Genomic DNA, 26770 nt, shown 5'->3' with positions numbered 1-26770 from the left:
TTATTTTTGAAATGAAATATTAGAACAAATGTATAGTTTCTGGTGCTGTTTGAAGGGAAGTACAGAGGTGACAAATCAACAAATATGTTACATGAAACTAGATGTAAAGCAGCCGAGCAATTTTTTGGTGTTTGAATAACACAATTCTAAGTTAGCAAGATGTAGTCTCAAATCTTGTAGTGAGTATTAAATGAATGAATGGAAAGCCATGGGACAAGGTTATTATTCCTAATTTAAGTCTCACTGATCCAAGGGAACCTATGTGTTTTAAGAACTACTCTTACCTGGCATATAGGGAGGTTTGTTTAAGTCTTGATCCCTGCAGCCACCAACAGCTCCATCAATGAAGTTGGATGGTTCATTCATGTCCTAAAATATAATTTGAAATTCCAAAATATAAAAAATAGCACATTTTGTAAATGCTGGTGAGCATCTCCAAGCTTCAGCTCACAGCAGAAATTCACAAATGCTCACCTCAAACACCACCCTCCTAGTTTGCATTCTCTAAACCATACACCCCCAGTTAGCTGCACTTTTCTGTCCAGTGGGAAGAATATTAGTTGCATGTTGGTGGACATTAAGAAACAAGCCTGATTCTTTCCTTCTCCCTCTTCCTTGCTGTGCAGTAGTGTGCTGAGAAACCTTGTGATTTTTTTTTCTTCCCAATGGCTACTCATACTGCTCTGGGATGTGCCAGGTCAACTGAAAAGGAGAGGGGAAGAGCTACACCCTCCTGGGTTGGAAGGAGAGTATATTTCTGATGGGTGGGACAATCACTTTCCAAGCTTAATGCACGCTAGGGGAAAAGTCCTACATCTTCTGGCACCCTTAACAAACTACAGATCCCAGGATTCTCCATGAGTGTGAAAGTCATATAAGAATGCTTTCAATAAATGGTGAGGCTGTGCTACTTAGGAGCAATGCTAACCCCATCTGGGAATGGCAGGACCGAATGGAGCAGCAGACTCAGCCATTTCTGAATGGGGATATCGAGACCTTGGACTGAGAGGCAGCAAGGAAAACTCTCAGTATGTGATACTTACAGTCCACAGCCCATCGTATTTGAGGACATTGGCATGATAGTCCACTAGCTCTCTTTGCCACCACTGCGATGTGGAGCTGCGCAAGAAATCTGGGAAAGCGACATAAGCCCGGTACAGCTGACAAAAACACAGAGCAAGGAAGAAAATTAAAATATTTCCATACCACCCCTTTCACAAAGATTCCAAGGGGCTTTGCAAAACAAAGCAGAATACAAATATAAAAATAAAGCAATTGACAGTGTGTTCAAATATTACGTGAGAAAGCTGGGAGAAAACTGCTTTGAAAACTGGTGCCAAACAGGCAACTCTAGGCAGTGAAATTCACACTGGACCCCCCCCCCCCACAGCAAACACTTCACCTAAGATGACTGGGAGGAAGCCTGGCAAATTAAGTAACTCCAGTTAGTGCACTGCACTTCTCTGCTTTGACAAACGATATACTTTAAACTCTAAAGAATAAATTCAATCAAAGAACCCTGTTGTGGGCATGTGCCATTATTGTCATGGGCCACAGGAGGTTTTGAAAAAGAAATGATCAGGACTGAGATTTTCTGTAACCATTGAGAGTTAATTGAGGAAACTGGGTTTGGGGTTTTGGGGGGTTTGGTTTTTTTTAAGTACCTCCAGTTGAACTTCCAAACTTGCATTTTCATCGACTGTTACATTGGGATAATCCGGCCACACCTTGTGGGAAAGGAAGAAATGTAGAGTTAGATGCGCTGAATTCTTGTATGCATTTGGAAACAATCTATGCTTTTATTTAATGAAGAGTGACTCCATTTAGGCTGGGTAGGAGGGTGCATAGGGGCAAACTATGCTTTTCATCAAATTGAATTTGGGTTGCAACAAGTAAGGCAATGACATTTTGCAACAATACCTTTGCCCATGCAATGTCTGAACTGTTGATCCATTTGATAAAAACATCCTCCTGAACACCACTTGTGAAGGTGTTATATGGTTCAGTTTCATTGCCTGATATGGCTGGATCCTAAAGGAAAATCGAAAATTACTGTTACATTAAATGAGCAGTGCTAATGCTTCCCACTCATTCATTCATTCTGCTCTGTATATGACATGACTTCTTCCGCACCTCCCAACCTTCTTGGAGGATGCAGGTTTTCAGTCTGAGTTTCTGAAAGAATCCAGTAAGTGATGCTAATGGAACTCTTTGTGGTAGAGAATCAATAATAATAATAATAATAATAATAATAATAATAATAATAATAATTTATTATTTGTACCCCGCCCATCTGGCTGGGTTTCCCCAGCCACTCTGGGCGGCTTCCATAGAAACCAAAAAACACTAAAATATCATACATTAAAAACTTCCCTGAACAGGGCTGCCTTAAGATGTCTTCTGAATGTCAGGTAGTTGTTTATCGTTTAGACATCTGATGGGAGAGCGTTCCACAGGGCGGGCGCCACTACCGAGAAGGCCCTCTGCCTGGTTCCCTGTAGCTTTGCTTCTCGCAATGAGGGAACCGCCAGAAGGCCCTCGGCACAAAAACAAGATTATCTGTGGATAGCAGCATGACATCTGATGGAAGGGAAACCCAGAGCAAGTTCTCACCCAGTTATTTCAAGGGATTATATAGAAGGAGTTCCTTATTCAGCTTTTGCATAGTTTATATATTTCACTCTGATAAGTTTTGAGGGGCATCGCCTCTCTGTTTATCAGATCCTGGGGAACAATGTGTAGGTGAAAGCTATTGCCTTGATGACTCCTGAAGCTATCTGGCCGTCCATGGTTGGAAATGAGATACTGGTGCAAATGGACCCTGGGTCTGATCCAGAACCATGGTTATTATATTGCCAGGACTGGTAACGCAAACTATCCAACAGAGCACAATGAAAACTGCATATTATCCAAAGTGCATAATGATAGCTCAAGAAAGCTTGAAGAACTAAGCAGGATGGCAATGAGCCTTGAACATACTGATTTTATTAGATAAAGCAAACAAAAGCTGGTTAGGACTAGGTAGAGACACTGGCAGAGCACTGGATTGGCTCCACCTGTGTACCATGTAGGCTCAAACCTCCTGGCCCCACGTCCCCCCACAACCACAAATGGGGGGGGGGGCATTCAACTCCAGCAAACCCCATGGGCTGCTACTGATCAGGAGAGATTGTGCAGAAGTTGGATTGGTGCCTTTGAGGCAATGATGGGCTTCATGAGAACCAATAAACTGAAACTGAATCATGTTGAGACAGAAGTGCTGGGAAGAGACAGTTCCCAGGGTTGAGTAATTGAGCAGACTGCCTGTTCTAGTGGGGTTGCACTTCCCCTAAAGGAACAGGTACATAGCTTGGGTGTACATTGAGGCACTGGACCAATAATGCATGCTACCAGCATTCCACAATGGTATCTCAAGAATGATTAACCATTACTCACCAGGATGATGATGTACCTTGAACCCTCCGATTTTATTCGATCAACAAAAGCTGGAAGGTCAGAGAAGTTTTTGCCAAGTGTGAAGTCTAGCTTCCGTTCCATGTAATCAATGTCTGTATATTGGACATCCTGTGTTAAAATAAAACAGTAAAGACATGTGTGAAAAATAAACTGAAGACCTGGAGATGATTAATTTAAAATAATCTCAACATGTTCAAGATGCAAAACACAGAAAGCATGGACTTTCAATATCAAATATGCCTCAATACAGTTAAGAATGTTCAAGTTCAGATCCATATATCCAGAAGCATACTTGATTCTGTGAACCGCCCTGAGACCTTTAGGTATAGGGCAGTATATAAATTAATTTAATTAAATAAATACCCAAGATTCTTTCAGCGTACATCTACAGCATGCATAGGGTGAAAGGGGCAAACAGATGTGTCATAGATACATCAGTATCATAGATCATATTTTTGATAAGATTATCATGTATTCTAGGGATTGGACCAAACAATTTAGCCCCCACTTTTTGTTGTTGTTTTATTAACTATTAAAATTCAAAACTACAAGGCAAAAAGCAAAGCCACCAGGTTCAATTTCAAGCATGTCTAAATGACATTAGGAAAGTTGAAGGGCCACTTCACAAACTGAGCCATAGCTAAGACACATACACCTAAAAATGCAAATCTTAAAATTTCTGAGAATGTTTTATTGCTTTTTAAAATATTTTTTAAATGGTTTTCACTTTGAGATATCACTGGGATAGAGAAGGGCAAAACTGTTTCTTTGCTGACCTTAACCATACAAATTAGGTCTGTGCCTCTTTCCTCCACTCTTTCTTCCTCCCTTGGTTTTGTCTGCATAGAACTTTGGGTAATGTCTCATACAGAACTCAGTTGGGACTTATATATTCCCGATTTTCTAAATCATTTTGAAATCTTCTTCCAACAAAATAATTATCGATTGGAATCTGAAGAGCACCGGATCACAGCTGCAAGGCACTTACGTAGGGTATTCTAGCTGCCCTCATTGCATCATACACTTCGGCAACCTCAGACGTGTTTTTGTACCCGTAGCGGCAAAGCTGGAATCCCAAGGCCCAATAGGGTGGCATGACAGGCCGTCCAATTAGCTACAAATGAAGAGCAAATCATAGATTTAAAGCAAAAGTGAAATAGGAAAAGGGGGGGACAGAATAAAAGTAACATTTGGTGGACTCTATCCCATTCTGGTAGCGTACAAGTAGCCTCATGAAACAATTAGGAACTCTTGCTGGATGAACTCCTTCTCATCAAAAGATGTTGTGTGTTTATACTGAGCTGACATGTGGAGAAGCCTCCTACAAGAAATTAATATCCTTTCCTGGATCATGACACTTAATATACTAGAGCAGGTGTATCTTACTGCAGTGTATTCCTGAACCACTTCTTCTGGCGTTGGCCCCAAAACCATATAAAAGTCTAGAATTCCTCCAATCGTGCGATATGTCAGAGCAGGTGTTGGCTGGAAGGTGACATCTGAAAAATTCAGAAGGAGGAGTTGGGAATTAATAATAAATTGCTACAGTGACAAAGGCAATCGTGGGTTTTTTTTTTAATGCATACGTATATATAAATGTAATTCTTTTACCCATGGCATTGCTGTTCAGCAAAAGAACTCCGTGAGCACTGCCATCATTTTCCAGGCCCATGTAGAAAGGGTGGAAACCATAGGAGTTCAGCTTGTACTGTAAGAGACCAAAAAAACAAACAGAAGAATTTCATTTCTGCTGCAGCAAAATCCTTATATTGGTAGAAGTGCCTCAGTCCTTCTTAATAATAACCCTGAATAACTACAGATAAGTGATTGACGAAAACACCTTTGCAATTACAACACATTTCCAGGCCTAGGCTGAACACTGCCCCACCCCGCTCCAATAGAATACCAGCAAAAGACACAACACAGTTGAGTGGGATCAAATCAGGCCAATTTATTGAAGTGGTTTGGCATAGGCATTAAGTAAGCATTTATTTCTGGGCTGCCTACCGGAAATGAAATCAGAGTTAACCCGACAGCACGGATCCCTGCAGGGATCGCTGTCTCTCTCGGAGCGCTGAGACCCAGGTCCCCCATCAGGGCATATGGACTGATCCCTTTAATGGGATACCCTATTTCCGGAAGGGAAAGCGAGGGTACAACCCCCCCTCCAACCAAGACTAAGGTTACGCAATGCCTAAACTGCCAAAGTTGTGACAATTGCTACGATATAGGCAAAACCCCAAGGCCATAGCCAATTCACATGATAGGCAAATTTCTACCTGGCCCCACTAATAACGGCAATCACCACAGCCATAGCAAGGCCAAATTATTATTTTTTAAATGCAAAATTAAAGGAGTGGGTGAATGGGTTGATCAGAGGGGAAAGAGCTGGTATGGGCTGTTTAAATTCCCCCAAGTGGACCAGAGAGAAGCCTGACTTATCTTTAAGTACTGAGTGCTTTTGGAACCTGTACTCTGTTTCCTTGAGACCATCAAGAAAACCACTCCTTTATTTTCATTTCTTATTGAATGTGCTCTCAGGGTTTAAGTTTAAACACAATGACGATGATTGAGAGCAGTAGGCTATTTGCTGACTAGACTGAAAGAGAAGCCAACAATGGAAAGAGAGGTGCTAAGGGAATGACAAACATAATTTATTGTCACAGTCTGGAAACCAGCAGCACAAGAATGCATCTTTTTAAATGGGCAACTTTATGCAAATTTGTGTACATTTAATGCAGGGCCATTCATACCCAAAATATTGAAACGGCTTGCTATTTTTGTTCCATATATCTCATATGTAGCTGTAGCTGTTGTTGTTATTCTTGTTAAAGTTTCTACACTGCCCTTCCTCCGAGAACCACAAGACAGTTTATAATACAAGAACACAAAAATAATGAACAAAAACTATACCCACCCCTGCTTAAAATGCCATAGATTGTTTAGTTAGTAAAAGGCCTGGGAGAAGAGCAATGTTTTCAGCTGGTGCATAAAGATGAGCCTCTCTGGGGACAACATTCCACAAATGGGAAGCCACCACAGAAAAGGTCCATTCTCATGTTTCCACCCTCCAGACCTCTTGTGGGGGAGGCACACGAAGAAGGGCCTTGGATGATCGCAGGTTCATATGGGGAGAGGTGGTCCTTGCAGTATTGCAGTTCTGAACTGCTGAAGGCTTTATAGGTCAAAACCAGCACTTTGAATTGGGCCCGTAAACAAACTGGCAGCCAGTGCAGTTGGGCTACGACTGTATGTTCAAACTGTCTTGCCCCAATGAGCAATCTGGCTGCTGAATTCTGCACCAGCTGAATATTCCAAATCTCTTGAGGCAGCCCTGTGTATAGGGTGATGCCATAATCTAACCTAGAGGTTATCAGAGCATAGGTGACATACTGTATTTTTCGCTCCATAAGACACACTTTTTTCTTCCTAAAAAGTAAGGGGTGATGTCTGTGTGTCTTATGGAGCAAGTGCGTGGTCCCTGGAGCCGAATTGCCCAGGGTCAAAAAGCAGATCATGCTTCTTCTTTTTTGAATGAGGGAAGTGGGTGTTGAAACAAAGCCACTGATCGTTTGCCGATCAGGGAGAGAGATAAGGGACACTAGAGACAAAGGAGGCTGCCTGGGAGGGGGGAAGTAAAGACAGCAAACTTGCAAGGGAGGGAAACAGGAAGACTAAAGCAATAAGGAGAGAAATTAGAAGAAAAGGAGGAGCAAAAAACTGCTCCAGCTAAGGAAAAGACACTAAGGCAAACAATAGGGAAGGGAGTGTTGAAAGGAAACAGCTGATCAGTGGGATCGGAAGAGAGATAAGGGATGCTAGGGAGGCTGCCTGGGAGTGGGGAGGTAAAAGCCCATGGATCCTCAGGGTTTTTACATTGGGTCACCCCAAATTTACCCCAAATTCACCATCAGATCACATAGCATGTCCATGGCTACATCCTGCACCAAAAAAATCACGCACCCACTGTTGCAGAGCGCAGATCCACATGGATCCTCAGGATTTTTGCAATGGGTCACCCCAAATTCACCATCAGATCACATGTCTGTGGCCACAGCATGAACCACAAAAATCATACGTCCACTGTTTCGTTCAGAATATTTTTTTTCTTGTTTTCCTCCTCTAAAAACTAGGTGCGTCTTATGACCAGGTGCATCTTATGGAGCAAAAAATACGGCAATTTGCGCTATCTCTGTCCAGACAGGGACACAGTCGGTCTACGGCCAAAGCTGATGGAAGGCATTCTGCACCATCGAGGCTACCTGATCCTCAAGCAACATTAATGAATCCAGGAGTACCCCCAAGATATGTACTTCAGGAGAGTAACCCCATCAAGAGCAGGCAATGTCTCATCCATCCAGGGCAGCACATGTCTAAGAGCAATTCCTCAAGTGAATGGTGAATGGTTGGAAATGAAAGGGATTGAACCTCAGACTTTCTGATTGCAAAGCATATGACCTACCCCTGAACTATGCTTCCTCCCTGCTATACCACACTGATCTGAAATCTCTGCAATCATGAAGATTTTGAATATCTGAGCTCTGGCTCCGAAAACACCTTTCTGGACAATGTTCTGCAAGTGCAATCCACTTAACCTGAGAATAAGGCACAGTGAATTAAATATGACTTACTTCTAAGTAGCCATTATTAGGACTGTGCTATAAGTCACTTACTCTCAGATATCATTTTTGTATAGAGCAAATCAAAATATTCTATACTCCTGCATTCTCTCTCTCTCTTTCTTTCTTTCTTTCTTTCTTTCTTTCTTTCTTTCTTTCTAGAAATGTTTTACATTCTTAAAAACTGAGAGGTTTAGCTGTTTAGGAGAAAGGAAAAATGCTTCCAGATTTCCTTATTGGCAATGGCACTAGCTAGGAAAACAGCAGTAAGTTTTTTTGGTTTTGTTTGTTTTTTTAAAGTAGGAGCAGTGCTTACACCAGGTGACTGATCTTTTGTGAACATTCCCCAGGTCTGCCAGTTCATATCCCTCCGGAACTGAGTGTGCTCAGTTTCTCCAAATCCGTACACATATTGTGATGGTAGGCGAGTAGCAATCTGAATGAACATGTCACTAAAGGTGAAGCCCGGCACCTGAGAATTCCAGCTGCAAAAGAAGGATGGTTACTCCGTATCATCGTATGTATAACTCATGAGAAAATGGAAAGAAAATAATACAGTAGGTGGTCTGTTTTCTCTTCAACGGAATAAAAATATCCCTGCCGAACCACTTATGGCTAAGAAATTTAAAAGGTGCAGAGCACAGCAGTATTTTCAAAAAAATAATACTGTAAGAAGTTGTTAATGGTCCAATACCAGGGGTTTAATGCTAAGTTGGATAAAGTTTTCCTCCACATGGGTGATAAAGCATGTTTTACAATCTTGGCTCTTGCCTATTTGTGAGCAACAGAATGCATCATCTACCTGTGTGATGGACCAAACATTCCTAATGACTCAGAGAGGATGCAATAAAACAAACCAAAACCTTTGGTTTGTTTTAAGGTGGCCTTCGTAATTTTTAACCTTAGATCAGCTGTCTCTTCATAAATCATACACCTTTTCCCCAGAAATGCTCAGACCTGAACTCTACTGAATGTCAAGGGTGGATACACATGAATTAAGCGTAAAAACACCCCAGAAAATTTACTCTTCATTGCTTCTTTCCTTGGACCCTAAGCACCAATTTGCTTTTTTAGATGTTTTGTGCCTTTCTCCAGAACATGCTCAGACTTGATTCTTGTGAGGAAAACTTAATATAACTGAAGAGCAGTGCAGTCACCCCAAGAGTGCAGCTCCAATTCTGTGCATAAGTGGTCAGATGCTGCTTTCAGTTTTATTATTGTTGTTACTATTATTACTATTACTATTATTACTACTACTATCATCACCATCATCATTTTATATTTATTTATACCCTGCCTCAAGGTGGCTTGAATGTGGCTAGCTGTCATGATGGAATAGTCATCAAATATAGGTGTAATATATACATGTAGGTCTGGAAGAAATCAGCTAAGCTATTCTCTGTGAAATTTAACATGCGCTAGAGATCACAGAACTGACACTGCAACTGGGTGTGTATGATACAATTGTGCCACTGACAAGCACATGCAACATATCTATCAGTCTACCAATAAAAGCAAAGATTTCACCTACATAACAGTTCCTGTGCTTTTGCGTCTGATTTTTATGCCAAATGGGTTGTTCACAATTTCCACTTCGTAGAGCCGATTAGCTTCTGTGCTTTCAGGGCTGTTTGGGGTGAAGAGCGGGACTGGAACTTCGTATCTTCTGTGGTTGGGATCATAAATCTATGGAGAAGCAGCACTATTCAGTGGGTGTAAAATAAGCTACATTTTAAGAGGTTTTGGAACCTTTACGTCTGTTGCATGGTTTAATCATACAACAGCATCCAGTAAACTTAGCTTAAGTGCTAAGTTATAAAAGCTGAGCACTGAAGAGGTCAGAGACCACCTTGACTGGCAGTCCTGGAAGACGTGCTCCCATCCTTGAAGGCCTTTTTTCACCTGTCCCAAGAGGTTGGGGCCCTGGCTGGCCCCTGCTACAAAGGCAGAGGTTGCTGAACTGACTCTTGATTCTGTTGGCAGGCGGTGGGTGGGTGTTGTTGCTGTTACTTATATATTTTTTATCTTTCTTTTAGATGTTATTATGATTTAAATGGTTGTTTTATTTATCGTTTAAGACTACTTTTGTTATGTCTGTAATTATGTATTTTTTCATGTTGCAAGGCACCTTGAGCATGGTTTGAACAATGGAAAGGTGCCATACAAATAAATTTATGCATGTATTTAATCTTAGTGCAGAGCTGGTTAAAGCATGGCGCACAAATCCAGTTAATCTGGGCACTGGTCAGGCATGCCACTGTTAGCAAAGTGAAATGATAATGTACCCTGGAGTATGTCCCATATCCTCCATCAGCTGAGCTGAATGGGGAGATGAGTAGTGAAAGGCAAGTGGTTTTCTAAAGAATCAATCCCTTTAACTCATTAAAGAGCTCTAGGGAGGCATACAGAAAGAAAATAAAAGCAATAGTAAACGCAACACAGAATGCACAAACACATGAAACCACAGATACATGCAAATAGTATTTTGGTAAGTGTTTGCAATGTGGGAAGACCCTTGTTCTTGTTGTGACTGTGAAGTTTGCTAAATGAAACAGTTTGTGCAGGGTTGATTATTTGTCATTATTTGCCACACTGCTGATGGGTGTTCAGCAATATCTGGAGACACAGATTAACCACACCTAGTGTTTTAAGCTCCCTTTTTTGTTATTAGGCTGGAATAAACAGTTTCGGTTCATTCCTAAGAAGCTGTATCTGTTCTTGGTGGAACCCAGAAAACACCCCTGAATCCAACAAGCCTTCTTTTGTCCAACCATATTGCAAATTCCTTGCTAAGTAAATGTCACAGGCAGTGGTGGAGGAATAATAATAATAATAATTTATTATTTATACCCCGCCCATCTGGCTGAGTTTCCCCAGCCACTCTGGGTGGCTTCCAATCGATTGTTAAAAACAATACAGCATTAAATATTAAAAACTTCCCTAAACAGGGCTGCCTTCAGATGTCTTTTAAAGAGAAGATAGCTGCTTATTTCCTTCACATCTGAAGGGAGGGCGTTCCACAGGGCGGGCGCCACTACCGAGAAGGCCCTCTGTCTGGTTCCCTGTAACCTCACTTCTCGCAATGAGGGAACCGCCAGAAGGCCCTCGGTGCTGGACCTCAGTGTCCGGGCTGAACGATGGGGGTGGAGACGCTCCTTCAGGTATACAGGACCAAGGCTGTTTAGGGAGCTGCTGGGGTGCCTGGCAAGCCCCCCATAGGGGCAGGGTGCACCATGGGGCCTCCAGAGTCTGCCTGTCTCCTCCCACTCAGCTGCCCTACAGCTGGGGGGGAAGGCAACAGATGGACCGTTTGGGCAGTGTGGAGCCTACGTGTGCCCAAGTCACCACGTCTCTCCCAGGAGAGACGCATGACTCGAGCATACTACAGACTCTGCGGTGAGTGTCACCCAACATTTTGTCACCCCCCTCAGTGGTGACACCCCTCCGCCCCTGGTCACTGGGGGATACACTTACCTTAAACTGCAGCATGTTGTTGTAATGATAAGTTACTTCCAAGTTAAGTAGGTCAACAGGTGGTGAACGAGGCCCATAAGGGTTAGGGATGCTGGTGTTCCTGCGGAGCTCAGCTGTCAGGCGTCCAGGACTGCTTTGAACGTTACTGGCAGAGTAACCATAATTACTGGGATAATAACAGTGTGGCACACCAGGAGTAGAGACAACCTGAAATAAAATATCATTTAATTTAGCAAGTACTATAGGGTGGCACCAGTGCATTGTGCAAATAATGTGGTTGTTTCATGGAGGTCATGAGGGAAAACGTAGCGATGTGCTGCTATTTTGTCCTGCATCTTTCCAAACGTTTTCCATTAATGAATGAGAAACAAAATTCCATTGGAAAATTCTCAGTTAAAAGGAGGAATTTCCCTTAAAATCAAGATCAGTGGGCAGTGGCGTAGCGTGGGGGGTGCAGGGGAGGCCGGCCGCACCGGGCGCAACATCTGTGGGTTAGGGTTAGGGGGCGCAAATCCATGGGTTAGGGGGCGCAAATCCACGGGTTAGGGGGCGCAAATTACTTGCCTTGCCCCGGGTGCTGACAATCCACGCTACGCCACTGTCAGTGGGTGCATGCATCTCAGGCATCCAGTATCAAGCCCTCCCCTGCCCCCTTTCCATGGTTTGATAAAGGCTCAGGGGAAGACATTGCAAGATAAGTTCTCCTATTGGAGTTTTCCAGCTCAGGTAATGAGGGAAGGTAGAAAAGGCAAAATACAAGTGGTCTGGAGATACAAAACACATGATGATCCAGAAGTATTTGCAACATACACAGGAAAAGCAGCATTTGCACAGGAAAAACTTCAGGGAAAAGATTTAAGGTGTGAAAGCAGCCCACCATACTAACTGCTAATGGCTTCAGCCACCGCCCTTGGACCATCTCCTAGAAGTGAGTAATTGATCTTGGATAGGAGCAGAATTTTGTCTTGGGGGGGGGTATCCACACATTACAGTAGAAGCAGAACAAAATAGACATCCAAAGGGGGGGGGGGTGATCTGTTATTGGTCTCATTCGACAATTGCCACCCCGAGAATCTGTGACCAATTTCACCCATGGAAAACTGTGCACAATGGTGCACGGAAATCACCATCTCCTAATTTGAGAGAAGATGGTTTTCTTTAACCTGCTTCACTTGTTGGAAACATGCTCACTTTGGGGTTTTTTGTGATTACAGGAAAACATAAATATACGGAGAAGAAACATGCTTACCTCCCAGACACAGCCGCGACTTTCACAAGTGTTTTGTGTTGGTTCTGGGTAGGGATAACAGTTAAATTTTTCGGTGTGTGCTTCCTGTCCCCATTTTAATGAATATGCTTGTCCCAGTGAAAGCTGAAGACCCGTAATGTGGAAGACCTTTGGAAATAAAAACAGCAACAATAAAACAGCGAATTCAACTTCATGTTCTTTTGTAGAATGTATTGAAGAGACTAAAACAGGCTTCCTCGACCTTGGCCCTCCAGATGTTTTGAGACTACAATTCCCATCATCCCTGACCACTGGTCCTGCCAGCTAGGGATCATGGGAGTTGTAGGCCAAAAACATTTGGAGGGCTGAGGTTGAGGAAGCCTGGCCTAAAAGGAGCAGAATGAACCTGTACTGACGGTGTCTGAATTGGCAGTGTCTAAAGGAAGGAGATTTCGAGGTCATGGTGAATATACGTAGCTTAGTGAAAATGTCAACTGTGTGTGTGACTCTGGTGGAAAAGGCATATTCAATTTATATGAAGAGCAGGAAGAAAGATGACCCCCTTTCTTTTAAATTATTTTTTAAATTAAATTAAATTTAAAGATATATGGGCAAAAATGGAGGGAGTATATCAAAGCAATTATTTGGGGTATCTTTTTTAAGAAAGAAAATGAAAGTAATATTTCAACAGAGGTGACCATGGAAGGAGGCTCCCATGTACTGAAAGTAGTTCACAGAGTACAATTTTTTTGGTGAATTTTTTTCTTACCTGAGTTGTAGAATTATAGGAGGCAGTATGACTGGATGGGATTGGAGCACCATTCTGAAGCACAATAGCACTGGGAGGGGTGTCCGCTGCCACCCCTAGGATTTTTATTTCACTAAATGCCAAGTTGTTTGGATCTGAGTATCCTGGGTGGTCCACAGTGATGTCCAATACACTCTGAGAAACAGAATATTGTTCTCATGTTTTTATCTATGAATCCACAAATGCTTGCCACAATCATTATTTGGCTTCAGTCCCTTTCCACTACAGATATGGAAACAGCATTATGTTGGAAAGCAACCACAAGGCAGCATTTTACATGTCCTGGCAAATATATTACAATAAGGTAAAGGTAAAGGTACCCCTGCCCATACGGGCCAGTCGTGTCCGACTCTAGGGTTGTGCGCCCATCTCACTTAAGAGGCCGGGGGCCAAGGCTGTCCGGAGACACTTACGGGTCACGTGGCCAGCGTGACGAAGCTGCTCTGGCAAGCCAGCACCAGCACAGCACACGGAAATGCCATTTACCTTCCCACTATAAAGCGGTACCTATTTATCTACTTGCACTTAGGAGTGCTTTCGAACTGCTAGGTGGGCAGGAGCTGGGACCAAAAGAAGGGAGCTCACCCTGCCATGGGGATTCGAACTGCCGACCATGCGATCGGCAAGCCCTAGGCGCTGAGGTTTTACCCACAGCGCCACCCGCGTCCCTATATTACAATACCCAGTTCTAAAAACTTGCTTGTTTGGGCACTGGGAGATACCCTATTTCTTAGGTATCTGGATCACACTGTCTGAGTTTGGATCTACAGAGGTCTCTTAATCAAAATATCCCTCTAGATTTCACTAATTCTCGTGATGTTCTTGCCCATAATATATTTGCTCCTTAAACACAGAAATCGACTTCCATGAAAATTCTGGCACAATTCTGATTGGTCTGAGCAAAAAAGTTTTAAATATGCTAAATTTTACCATAGTTCCACAGAAATGTAAGCCAGTTGTAGAAAATCACAGACTATGCAGGGAATGTTCCTTCGATATTGAACCCATTTCTAGTTGATTTATTATAAATCATTTCAATTTTTTTTCCAAAAAGGGAAATCTGTTCTACAATATAATCTTAATTTCCCCCCAGATTGTAACTAGTACTTCAACCCTTAGTTACAAAGAGCATTAATTTTAAAATGGCAACCATGACTAGGCTTTCCTGTAAGGATGGAAAGCTAGGGAAGACATGTCCCTTAAATTAAAGACTTCTTTATTTTTTTAATAAATCAAAGCAGTGCTTCCCTGTAGGGAAGTTGGAGAATTTGCTCAAACATACCATCAAACAAACAAACAAACAAACAAACAAACCAGCTTTTGCTGTTGCTTTCAGTCTGCAAACAAACATAATTAATTAAGTCGTCCCCCCCCCCCCAGATATTTCCATTGAAATGAACGGGGTGGAATAACACAATTTAATTTATGTAATTTAGTAAATTACATAATATGTAAATTACATAATTTTCACATGAAAAGCAGAAAGACAAATAATGTTGGTTTTGGAAGACGACGAAGGGCAGCTGAAAGGAAACAGTGGTGCGTGTGATGGATACAGAAGCAAGAATACAAGATTAAAAATCATAGATACCTGGCTGGCCTTGAATGTTTGAAAGAGGTAAAGGCCGTTCTCATAAGCATCTGTAAGAAGAAAGCAATAGCAGGATAATTTTGTGAATAACTGTTGGGCATACACCATAACATTAAATCTGAAGAAGCTTAGAATAGGGAGCCTGGTGATTGTCTCTCAAGCCAGACTCAAAATGATTGTGTGTGTATGTGTGTGTGTGTGTGTGCGCGCGCGCATGCATGCGCGTGCACACATGTGGCTATTTAGACACTTATCCCAGGTGAGAAGTGAGATTCTAAAGCTACTATCACCCAAATCTTGGATTAAAAGATGTAGACAATTGTACAAAATGGACCTCGAAGCTACCAGACCTTTGCATGCACATTGCTTTGAACAAAATTGGGGGGGGGGTATGGAATAATGAGCAATTCCTATCTTTTGATTCCACTTCAGTAAGACATTAAATGAGAGATTAAGTGGGGGATAATTTCTTAAGCAACTTTACCACGTGGCATAAACTTCTGTGAATGACCTTAAGCCAGTCACTGCCTCCGAGCCTCTCATGGATTTTCATTGTCTCTTTTATCAAGTGACAATAAAAATTGTGATAAAGCCAACCTGATCTTCATTGATTGAGTGTAGGATACAAATATATTAATTAATTAAGAATGCAGTGACCAGATTTGGGGCCCTTGCCATCTAAAAGACACTTACCAATGCTAACTCCATCATCCCAGTACAGTTGTCCTTCGGCGTTGCCGTTATCATCCAAAGCAATGGTGAGTCCCATAGGATTCTTTCGACTGGATGAAAAGGGTAAAACTTTAGAAAGGCTTCCTTAGGAAAGGCTTATCAGCTTCTATTCACTTTTCCATCAGCAAAAGGAAAAACAAACATCTCAAAGTCTCTTCTTCCAAGGTATTTGAAATATGACTTTAGTCTCACAGTAGCTCTGTGTTACAAAGTACCCCTAAAGGCGAGCTTTTGCTAAAATAAAGTTAGCCTGCACCTGAGAAGAAAAGCTCTGCTTTGGTCTGGAAAAACAAAGTGTGTGCCTCCATTTTAGTACAGTGGTGCCTCGCAAGACGAAAAGAATCCGTTCCGCGAGTCTCTTCGCCTAGCGGTTTTTTCATCTTGCGAAGCAACCCAATTAGCAGATTAGCGGATTAGCGGATTAGCGCTATTAGCGGCTATTAAAGGCTTAAGGGATTAGCGGATTAGCTGCTAAAAGGCTATTAGCAGCTTAGTGCCTTAGAAAAAGGGGGTGGGGAGCGAAAAAAAATCGCAAGAATTGCAAGACATTTTCGTCTTGCGAAGCAAGCCCATAGGAAATTCGTCCTGCGAAGCACCTCTGAAAACGGAAAACCCTTTCGTCTAGCGGCTTTTCCGTCTTGCAAGGCATTCGTCTTGCGGGGCACCACTGTAATTTGGCCAGAGCACATTCAAGGAAGTGGATTGGCAACATCTCTAAATCCAATGACTGGTGCCTCTTTCCATTTAAATCTTTACCACCCTATCACTAGTAAACATAAATTTAAATAAAAGAGCACTGGATACCTTCTTAAAGGGTTAAGCCTAAAGGTGGCCACCTAAAATACCACTCTTTCCTTCTATTTATTCCCCACATTGTGCTGGCACTGGGCAACACTAGTGAACATTTTGGGTACCCAGCATCAAAAGTATTGACACTCCCAAAATATGACTCAAATAAGTACTTGGAGAAAATACAGAATACTAATGTAATAAATCAATCCAATATAGCCACAAAGCACTTCAGCTGAGCCAAATCTGAATAAAACTAGTCTATTCTTTTTAAAAACTGTACTTACCTGGCATTGGTAGTAATACCAGGCTCTTGCCAGGGAATAATGTAACCACCCCGGATATGAAGATTTATATGCTCCAAAGGTGCATCCAACACATGGTACTGTTTTCGACCTTGAACTTCTTTTTCCTGTAAGAATATTGATAATAATTTAAAATAGTTTTATGTTCTGACATGCTTGAAAATGTACAAGACTTCCCATAGCAGCATGTTTAGTCGTAGAATTAAATCTACTTTCTGTGCAACAGAGAAGCCCTCTACTGTAATATAATAATAATAATAATAATAATAATAATAATAATAATAATAATAAATTTTATTTATATCCCACCCTCCCCAGCCAAAGCCGGGCTCAGGGAGGCTAACAACACTAAAATAGTGCAACATTCCAAAAACATTATAAAAATTAATTAAAATCAAAATTGATGGCAACCATATTAAAGTTCTGTAAAGATTGCCAGAGGAGGGAGTCAGGCTGCGCCCTGGCCAAAGGCCTGGTGGAACAGCTCTGTCTTGCAGGCCCTGCGGAAAGATGTCAAGTCCTGCAATTTATGCATGCAAAAATTTCACACACACATATTACACACAGATGTTCTGAATTTCCAAGCATGAAAACCTACAAAAGATCACAACCCAGTTAAAATCCCATTAACTTCAGTGGGAGAGTTATGTACTGTATGTAGTTAAGCCCAACCAATTGAAAGCAATTCATCTTAGGACATGTTAGCTCTCCAAAGAGTGCCTTCAAAACCCAGCTGTCATTTCTTCTTGCAAAGCAGGGCTGAATCTCTTAATTTATGGAAGAGAAGCATAAGGAGGGAAGGTAGAGGTACTATTCCATTCTTTCTCTTCCAGGTCTCCACCCCCAAAAGTGCTTTCCCTGAAACTGTGTTTCCATCTTATACATGCAATAGAAACATTAAACTTGTTCTGGACAAGTTGGAAGAGAAGTGAAGCAGATAGACAAGCACTGGGTTAAGCACGTTCCTCTCAATCACCAATTCTCTGCTGGAAATCAAACACTAATTTCAGTGGCACCAGTTTGCAAAGGAGACGTAGTAACTGAGTATTGAAAACAGGACTACACAGGAGACCAAATGTACAGATCAACCTACAAAATCAGCAGTTTTGTCTGGTTATATGTATGGAGCTTTTCAATTGATTTGTAGATTTGACTACCCAGAAAGTTTGATGGAAACATTTGTATACAACCCCCCCCCCAAAAAAAAAAATTTTTAATTGCTTACCGTGTAATAATCATACCACCGTGCATTGGGTACATAAGCATTCACTGTGACAGCTCCCTAGAATGTAAAGTAATGAGGGTAAATGGAAGACAAGCAAAACACAGTATGGATACTTTAAGGTATTAACACATTAACTCAACAAACATGATAGCAACGCTTACTTGATCTAGGACAGGACTAATCAGGAGAGCTGGGCCCCATAAAAATTGCTTGTAGATGCCCCATGTTTCCGTCTCATCTACAAACCTGGAGGAAACATTGCAAAGAAGGATTGTTTCATCTTTTAATACATTATAAACATCCTGATTTAATGTATTTGTCCTGACAAGTCCTGGAGGATTTAAGTGAAACCATATCCACAAGAGAGAGAGAAAAAAACACCTGTGGGTCAAAATCTCTTTCATTGGGCCTTGATATGTGTTCAAACCCTTATTCATCCATGAACCACACTAGATGGAAGCTTCAAGTTTTTCTTTCGTTCTTTAGAAACATAGCAATTGGTATTATTTACCTGGTAAATGTGAATATACTTGGAATTTTTCCTCATTGACAGCCATAAAATAGCTATACTGTAGTTCCAGTTGCTATTACTCAGCTGTTTAATTAGCATTATCTATTAAATGACAGAGGTCATTTCCGCTCTGTATTAGGATGTTTACAAAGGGACCCTTAAGTAAAACTAAGCTGGAATCTTTGCATGATATAGTGGACCTGTTAAGTGGGCCAACTAGAGAGCCGGGGCTACCTGTTGAGGACCTTAGCAAGGTTAAAATGTATCAATGTCATGTGATATTGCTCCTTTACTCTGGAAATCTGCATGTTGCCCCACAATACTTACTCATGCAACAAAGGCCGCGCAACTGTACTGCCAGAAACATGGGCATTATGCATCAATGTGTAGAGATAGGGCAGCAATTTGTAACGTATGCTGAGCACATTCCTTGATATATCTTCAAATCTTGCATCAAAGGAGACAGGATCTTGTCGCTGCAAAAGAGAAAAGAAGTACACTCATACTAGGTATGGAAAGGGCTGGTTGGGATTGGTGGAAATATTTGTCTGGGCTCATCCATTTCCTTGCTTTTTATTGCCAAGAAAACTTGGATACTTTCCACATTAATCTGGGGAGATCTCACTCACTCTACCCATATGGTAGTGACACAAGATTGGTAAAAGTTGCAGAATTTCTGCATGCAATGCACTGTCAAAACATTTAAACACACCCTGGTTCCCATCACATTATGATTTCTAGAGAAGGTATAGAAGGCTCCAAGTTCCATCCATCGGGCACACATTTCATAGGTTGTGTCATTGAAGAAGCCGCAGATGTCTGCACCAGTCTGGAAGCATGGAAAGGGGAATGAGGTTAGAATGATCTATGTCTTACTAAATTACAACAAAACATGTTAAAGGCTTTCAGATACAACAGAATCCAAGAGCAGAACTTACGTAGGAGATTCCAAAGAGGCTGAACTCCATGATACCTGTCAAAATTACATAAAATAGCATTTTCTCAGGCAATTTATCTATTTAAAACATGATATATTTTTAAAAATCTATACATAATTTTTTCTGCATCAAAATGAATGTTTGAGGAATCAGCAAAGGTAGAATTGCCATCAAGAATGATGAGGCAATAATGACTGGCCATGATAATCTACTGGATCACACTATAAAGGGAAAAGGAATTGTCACAGAGATGGCCATTTTACCACATCGTCCCTCAGAGTCTACTTATTATTTGGCAAGTTGATGCTGATAATTACTGTACTCTGCTCTAAGAATCACCATGAGGAAATTTAGCTATCTGTATGGAAAAATTTAATGGATATGAAAGAAGATTTCAGGACAGGATTACTGGGTGGAAATTGCAAGGAAGCACAGTGGGTTAAATGTTAGGAAATATTTTATTATTTTTTCCATAAAATTTATATAAAATCTTTGATTGTGAAGAGAGAGAAAACCCTGAAAGCAGTTAACAATTCTTTTTTCTTACAGTAAGAACTGTTTTGACAGTGAATCAGGCTGCCTAGTGAATGTGATGGGGTCTTGTTTGGGAAATTTGATCCTCTGTTTGAAATATTACAGTTTTGAGAATTTTATTTATTTATTTTAAGCAGTGAATAAATGTGATAAATAATGCTGTCATTGTTCAGTGTGGATCATGCAATGAGCAGTTCTGGGAGCAGGCGATATCTAAGGTTCCTTCAAAATCTATAATTCTATCATGCCTTTCTACCTTCTAACTGAGGGTCATCTAGTCCAACCCCTGCAATTTAGGTATATTTTGCCTAATGTGGGGTTCAAACCCATAACTAAGAGTCTCATGCTCTACCAACTAAGCTATCCCAGACTGACAGGGGTCTAACAAAATTTGGAGAGCCATCTCTGTTCTAAAATGTGAAAGCAGTTTTGAAAACTGTAAAGACCATGAACATACAAATATTATTGATTCACACAGGTTCCACATAAGACTTTTCATGTTTTTGAAAGTTATATTTGCTTTTAACTAACAAATATATTATTGTTATAGCTATTATTTACTTGCCCTTTACTCTAAGGTCCTAGGAACATAGCAACATTAAAATAAAATATTAAAAACAAGTATAAAACAACTTAAAATTACAAAAGTGTCAAAAGCCAGGGTAAAGAGGTGCATATTCAGCATGCACCAGAAGGTGCCAGATGCACCTTTGTGGGGAGGGATGTTAGAAGTCCTGCTCTGTGATTGCAGTCATGGGATTGTTGTCTTTCACATGACGGTATATGTTTTGACTCCACAGAGTGGGAAGTGACAGAGACAGGATGTTTGTGTTTCTGTGTTCCGTGAAGTGGGACTATTGTCCTTTGTTCTTTCTCTCTGCTGTCTGATGCTAAAGAGAGAGGGAGCCATGTTGCAGTGCTCCGTGAGTGTTTATATGTAAATAAAGTAGATTAGCCAAAATGCTAAGTTGCTGAGGTCTGTTACGCAAGCTGTGAAGACTCTGCAGATCCCTAAGTGTGCCAAGGTGTTGGCATCGGTTGCTGTGATGTTCGGGCAGAAGAAAGCTTTGAAGCTCCCAAATGAAAGACCAGGAGGGAGAAAATATGCCAGTCGGGCATGTGTCTCTGTCAGGATCCTACTCGAGAGTAGGACGAGCTCCTAACAAGGGAGTCCTACAACTTAGGGATTGCCACAGAACATGCTTCCTCCCTGGACACAAACCTCTTGAGTCTCTGAGGGCACAGGAACTAGGAAGATGGTAGGGAACAAGGCAGTCTTCCAGATATTAGAGGCCTAAGATATTTAGGGCTTTAAATAAACCATTTTTTACTTCTAGCAGGTGCTACACATGCTCACAAAAGAAATCATGGAGGCATTCCCCTAGCATCTAAGGCAAAGCTTCTCCCCTAGTCCAGTAAGTTTGTCAGAATGAGGTAGCAGGTCCCTGTATCAAATACCAGACACAAGCATATGGTTCAGGTCCAAAATATGGAGGACTTTGGGTCCAAACTTAATTAGATCCAAGGGCACAAATGCTGGGAAACTGGTCTATGCATTTCACATATTCAAGGTTCCAGATGATCAATGAAGCAGCAGTGTTGACAACCTGTTTTCCTTATCTCAGATAAAAGATTCCCCTTACCAATCACAGATTTTGTGAGCTGATCCCATCTTGCATAGTTATCGCCAAGCCAATGTCCTACCCATCGTCCACTGGAGGGATAAGTTGAACGGGTAATAATGATCCCACGTTCCTTTGTGGCGTTGCGCATACCACTAATAGGAAGATAAAAAGGCACGCGTGAATATAGCGTTGCATGCTGAATTATTATGCTACTTAAAGATTCCACTCAATTTGGATTTCAAAGTGGCTGCTGCAACTTCCCATACTCCACCCCACAACAACCTATAGCAATCTAAAGGATGAGTTGTGGCATCGATGCACAAACATCAAATTCACATGGATTATCATTTTGCCACTGCAAGAGTGCAAGGGATAATGTCAATGAAAAATTCTAGCAAAAAATTGCAGAACGTGGGGTGTGGCACATCATTACTATCACAACCAACATCATATTGTGTAAAGAAAGCAGGATTTCCAGAATATGAAACAGGGGAAACATCTTACTAGTAAGTTGGTTCTGCTTGAGACCATCCGTACAGGTTATGTACATCATAGTGCCTCACAGGTGTTCCGTCAGAGAGACGTTGTTCAGTATCCATGCACAGCGTCACAAGATCCAGTCCTCGTTCTCTTAAAACCAAGGCTAATGAGGAGACAAGGTAAGACCACACAATGAGGTGGGCCATTTTCAAGGGGAATGGGACATGTTAATTTTCTCTTAGAACTAAGGATGCAGTCCAGGATCCATTGGCAGAAATGTTTGGCAGTACCATGTTTCCATATATTAACTTCTCTCTTATGTCCAGGGCTAGATAGTCATTTGTAGCAGACAGCACCATTAATTCAGCCTGATTGTCTCAGCTGCACTGGTCCCCCAGTTTAAATGGTTGTATCATAAGTGATACAACCTTTTCTATTTGAGGAAAGAGACATAAAGGTTCCAGGTACTATGAGACCCTAAAGACTGATCTGAAGCATATAGTGCTGTCCCATTGTTCAAAGTAAGGAGACCTCAGCTAGGTCAGTATCTAGTTGTGACATTATTTGTCACACTGGTAAGAAGCCCAGTTGAAGACCTTTGGGAAATTAAAATATACCGTATTTTTGGCTCTATAAGACTCCTTTTTTCCCTCCTAAAAAGTAAGGAGAAATGTGTGTGCATCTTATGGAGTAAATGCAGGCTGTGCAGCTATCACAGAAGCCAGAACAGAAAAAGGGATTGCTGCTTTCACTGTGCAGCGATCCCTGTTACTGTTCTGGCTTCTGAGATTCAGAATATTTTTTTTCTTGCTTTCCTCCTCCAAAAACCTGGTGCGTCTTCTGGTCTGGTGCATCTTATAGGGCAAAAAATACGGTATTTAGATGCTTAACAGGGCCTGTTCCAAAGGTTCAGAACAGGTAACATTAAAAGGGGATATTAAATGTGAAAGACTAATTGTAAGGTTCCTGTTGCTATTTGACGAATCAGGAAATATACAAACAAAATTAGAAGTGAAGCAGTTGAATATCTTTTGGTGCTTGAATAGCAGAAGTCTCATTTAGCAAGCAAGCTATACTCTCAAATCTGCAAAGGTGAGACATGAATGAATTCCATGCAAGGCCATGGGACAAGGTTATTATTTCTAATTTAAGTCTCGCTGTTTAGCTAAATAAAAATAAAAATGCTGATCCAACGGAACGTGCATGTTTTAGGAACCATTCTTACCTGGCATATAGGGAGGTTTGTTTAAGTATAAAATCCTGCAGCCACCAACAGCTCCATCAATGAAATTGGATGGTTCATTCATGTCCTAAAATATATTTTGAATTTCCAAAATATTAAAATATTAGCATATTTTGATGTGCATACCCAAACTTCAGCTCAAAGCAGAAAGTCAGTAGCTCATAAACATTTACCTTGAACACCACTCTGTAAATCATACTCCCCCAGTTAGCTTGTCCATTGGGAAGAAAAAGAGTTGCATGTTGATTGTATTAAGAAAGAAGTCTGAATCTTTCCCCCCTCCCTCTTCAGCTCCCTGGCAAGGCTGTGCAGTAGTGCGCTGAGAGACTTTGTGTTTTCTCTTCCTAATAACTACTTGTACTACTCTGCAATGTGCCAGGTCAATGGAAAGGGGTGGGGATCTTCCCCTCTGTCTGCATGATGCCTCTGCTCATATGATCACCAGGCAACTGAGTAAAGGAAAATATTTGTTGTGTTGGGCTGCAGGTTCGGAGTGAAGGTATAATTCCGATGGGTTGAGATTGATCACTTTGGAAGCTTCATATATGCTGAAAAGGTTACCTAAATTCTTTCTGATAATTTTGGAGAGAACTCAGATCATTTCTGTAATCTTTAGTTTGGGGAGAGCTGAATGGACTTATTATTCCTTCAGATAAAATATTTTTATTGAGATTCCCATTTGTATGCTGCAGTTTTCTCAAAATGAAGTTCTTTCACAACTCACAATCAAAGCATAGCAACATCCTCATAAACCACCACTGATGCATTAAAGTTAATTAGGACACATCTACACCATGCATTTAAAGCTGTCTTACACCACTTGAACAGTCAATGAACCCTGGGAACCATGGTTTGTTAAAGGGAGCTGAACTTGCAGAGCTACAATTTTCAGCACCCTTAATAAACAGGTCCCCGGTTTCTCCATGACTCTTAAAGTGGTATAAGAATGCTTTCACATTATGCTATGGCTTTGTTACTTAGGTTGCAATGCTAAGTCCCAGCTGGTAGTAGAAGGGCCGAATGGAACAATAGAACCACCGCTGGATTTGAAGCCCTGCTGCACACATTAGCCAATGATTGGTAGCTATTTTGGCTTATAGTCCAGAGGAATGGAAGACAAGGAGTGGATGGTAGATGCCGAGCAATTTTGGGGTTGCGGGACTCTGCTGCCGTACCCAAAGACGTTCAAGAAGGGTAGATCAGTGTTTAGATTGCTCTGTGAAGCATCATACTAATACTTAAAATTAATCAAAAGTTGACCGCAGATAAAGAAAAATAAAATTGGACAAAGACCACAGAAAGTTTGACTGGAAAAGTAAGATTTTCCAACCAACCACTTGAAACTCCTGAATTCGTCTCTTGGATCTCCTGTGGAGGGACTTGACATAAAAAGGAGCCAACTGTGAAGAATCCATGCTTATGGCAGAAGGAAAACTCTCCACAGGGTACAACAGACCTTTAAGCGCAACTTAAACACAGAGGCATAGGAAGGTCAGGTGGTACCCGGTGTGGAAAATTTCTTGTCTCCTCCCCAACATTTATGTATTTTTTGCCTACAAAAATGGTTTTACGTTATTTCATATTTTCTTACAAAGGAATGTGGATTCTGAGCCTCTGATAACAAGTAGGCGACTATGGACAGATACTTAAAATCTACAGGATGGATTGTGTTTTGGCTTGTGTTATTTTATTTACATTTATTGTTTATTTATTTAATGAAATTTATTTTTAAAAACCTGCAAAGTGGCTTAACAAAACACACACACACAAAAACCCACAGCAGTAAAATCAAGAAAAATTAACAATCCTACTTTAAGACATACAAAAGCTAAAATATTAAGATTAAAATTACTGCAACTTCCTAAGCATTTAGGTATGCTTGCCTAAAGAAGAATGCTTTTAGCAGGTGTCTGAAAAGAGTCAAGCAAAGGCACGTGCTTTGTTGAAATTTCAGCCTTCACGACATAGGAAAACGGCCAAGTAAACAGCTATTTTCATAGAGGAGGGTCAAGATATTAACTGATATGCATGAAATTTCATATGTAGCTATATAATCCCTAGTGTAGTAAAATAAGTGAAATTTCTCCTGGTGTATTTGTTTTTCAAAAGCCCAAAATTCCTAACAAATATCAAGTTATTTACAGAATGAAGGAACAAAAGAATTGGTGTGTGATACTTACAGTCCAAAGCCCATCATATTTGAGTACATTGGCATGATAATCCACTAGCTCTCTTTGCCACCACCGCGATGTGGAACTGCGCAAGAAATCTGGGAAAGCGACATAAGCCCGGTATAGCTGAAAACAAAGGAAGGGGCAAAAAGTTGTTTTTATTTATTTAAAACATTCCATTCAACCTGCAGCAAAGTTTCTGTGTTGGTTTTAATATATATATATTTAATATTTAATATATATATATATATATATCTAAAAATCAAAATATAATAAATGACACCCACTCAGCCCATAAGAAACGAGAACATGTAAAAAAATTAAAATCAACAACAACAACCATGGAAACTGCTTAGGAGAAGGCAGAGCAAAATCATCTGCTGTGATAAGAAGACGAATTTGAAGCTTACATTAAACTCTAAAGGATAAATTCAACCAAATAAACCTATGATGGACAAGTACTGTAAATTGTAATGGTTAACATATAGCTTTACAAAGGAAGATCAATGAAATTCTGGTCAGAATTCACTTTTTCTGTAACCACAGAGACACAGTTTTAAAAAGTACCTCAAGCTGAACTTCTAGACTTGCATTTTCATCAACCGTTACGTTGGGGTAGTCTGGCCACACCTTGTGGGAAAGGAAGAAACGCAGAGTTACGCGCACAAAATCCTTATTGTATGCATTTGGAAACAATTCATTATTTGGAAACAAGTGGGAAAATGCTTTCCTGAATTCGGAGTCACGGTAAATTCAAATGGAATTTTGGATGGGTCAAATATGGTGACAGTACCTTTGCCCATGCGATGTCCGTGCTGTTGATAAATTTGATAAAGACATCCTCTTGTACACCACTTGTGTACGTATTATACGGTTCTGTTTCATTGCCAGAAATGGCTGGATCCTAAAATGAAAGACAAAGTTGTACTCATACAATAAACCAGTAGAAATGCTAATTCTCCTAATTCATTATTCCCATTTTTGTCCTGCCTTTCAGTGTTCAAGAACCCACGAGGGAGGAGAAAATCATTAAACACTAAA

At 40.9% G+C, this 26770-nt stretch overlaps 1 protein-coding gene across 1 annotated transcript in view; it reads right to left on the bottom strand.

The window, feature by feature from the left end:
* The window catches only part of SI (sucrase-isomaltase), a 125214-nt gene that overhangs the window by 12054 nt on the left and 86390 nt on the right, over positions 1-26770 (bottom strand). The window contains exons 56-82 of the mRNA XM_083441793.1: positions 26523-26633; positions 26297-26359; positions 25739-25855; positions 23541-23625; positions 22340-22478; positions 21854-21987; positions 19677-19711; positions 19451-19567; positions 19066-19214; positions 18389-18473; positions 18228-18284; positions 16985-17109; positions 15870-15958; positions 15177-15226; positions 13547-13720; positions 12799-12945; positions 11550-11756; positions 9607-9761; positions 8392-8560; positions 5068-5164; positions 4843-4955; positions 4445-4570; positions 3436-3564; positions 1921-2031; positions 1665-1727; positions 1044-1160; positions 285-369 (exon numbers count right to left, since the gene is read on the bottom strand). Coding sequence (XP_083297919.1) covers positions 285-369; positions 1044-1160; positions 1665-1727; positions 1921-2031; positions 3436-3564; positions 4445-4570; positions 4843-4955; positions 5068-5164; positions 8392-8560; positions 9607-9761; positions 11550-11756; positions 12799-12945; positions 13547-13720; positions 15177-15226; positions 15870-15958; positions 16985-17109; positions 18228-18284; positions 18389-18473; positions 19066-19214; positions 19451-19567; positions 19677-19711; positions 21854-21987; positions 22340-22478; positions 23541-23625; positions 25739-25855; positions 26297-26359; positions 26523-26633 — 3049 coding nt within the window. The remainder of the gene's footprint in view (positions 1-284; positions 370-1043; positions 1161-1664; positions 1728-1920; positions 2032-3435; positions 3565-4444; positions 4571-4842; positions 4956-5067; positions 5165-8391; positions 8561-9606; positions 9762-11549; positions 11757-12798; positions 12946-13546; positions 13721-15176; positions 15227-15869; positions 15959-16984; positions 17110-18227; positions 18285-18388; positions 18474-19065; positions 19215-19450; positions 19568-19676; positions 19712-21853; positions 21988-22339; positions 22479-23540; positions 23626-25738; positions 25856-26296; positions 26360-26522; positions 26634-26770) is intronic.

The sequence above is a fragment of the Podarcis tiliguerta genome, assembly GCF_965153285.1.
Source record: "Podarcis tiliguerta genome assembly, chromosome: 5".
Classification (NCBI taxonomy): domain Eukaryota; kingdom Metazoa; phylum Chordata; class Lepidosauria; order Squamata; family Lacertidae; genus Podarcis; species Podarcis tiliguerta.
This window is presented reverse-complemented; position numbering and strand designations above follow the sequence as displayed.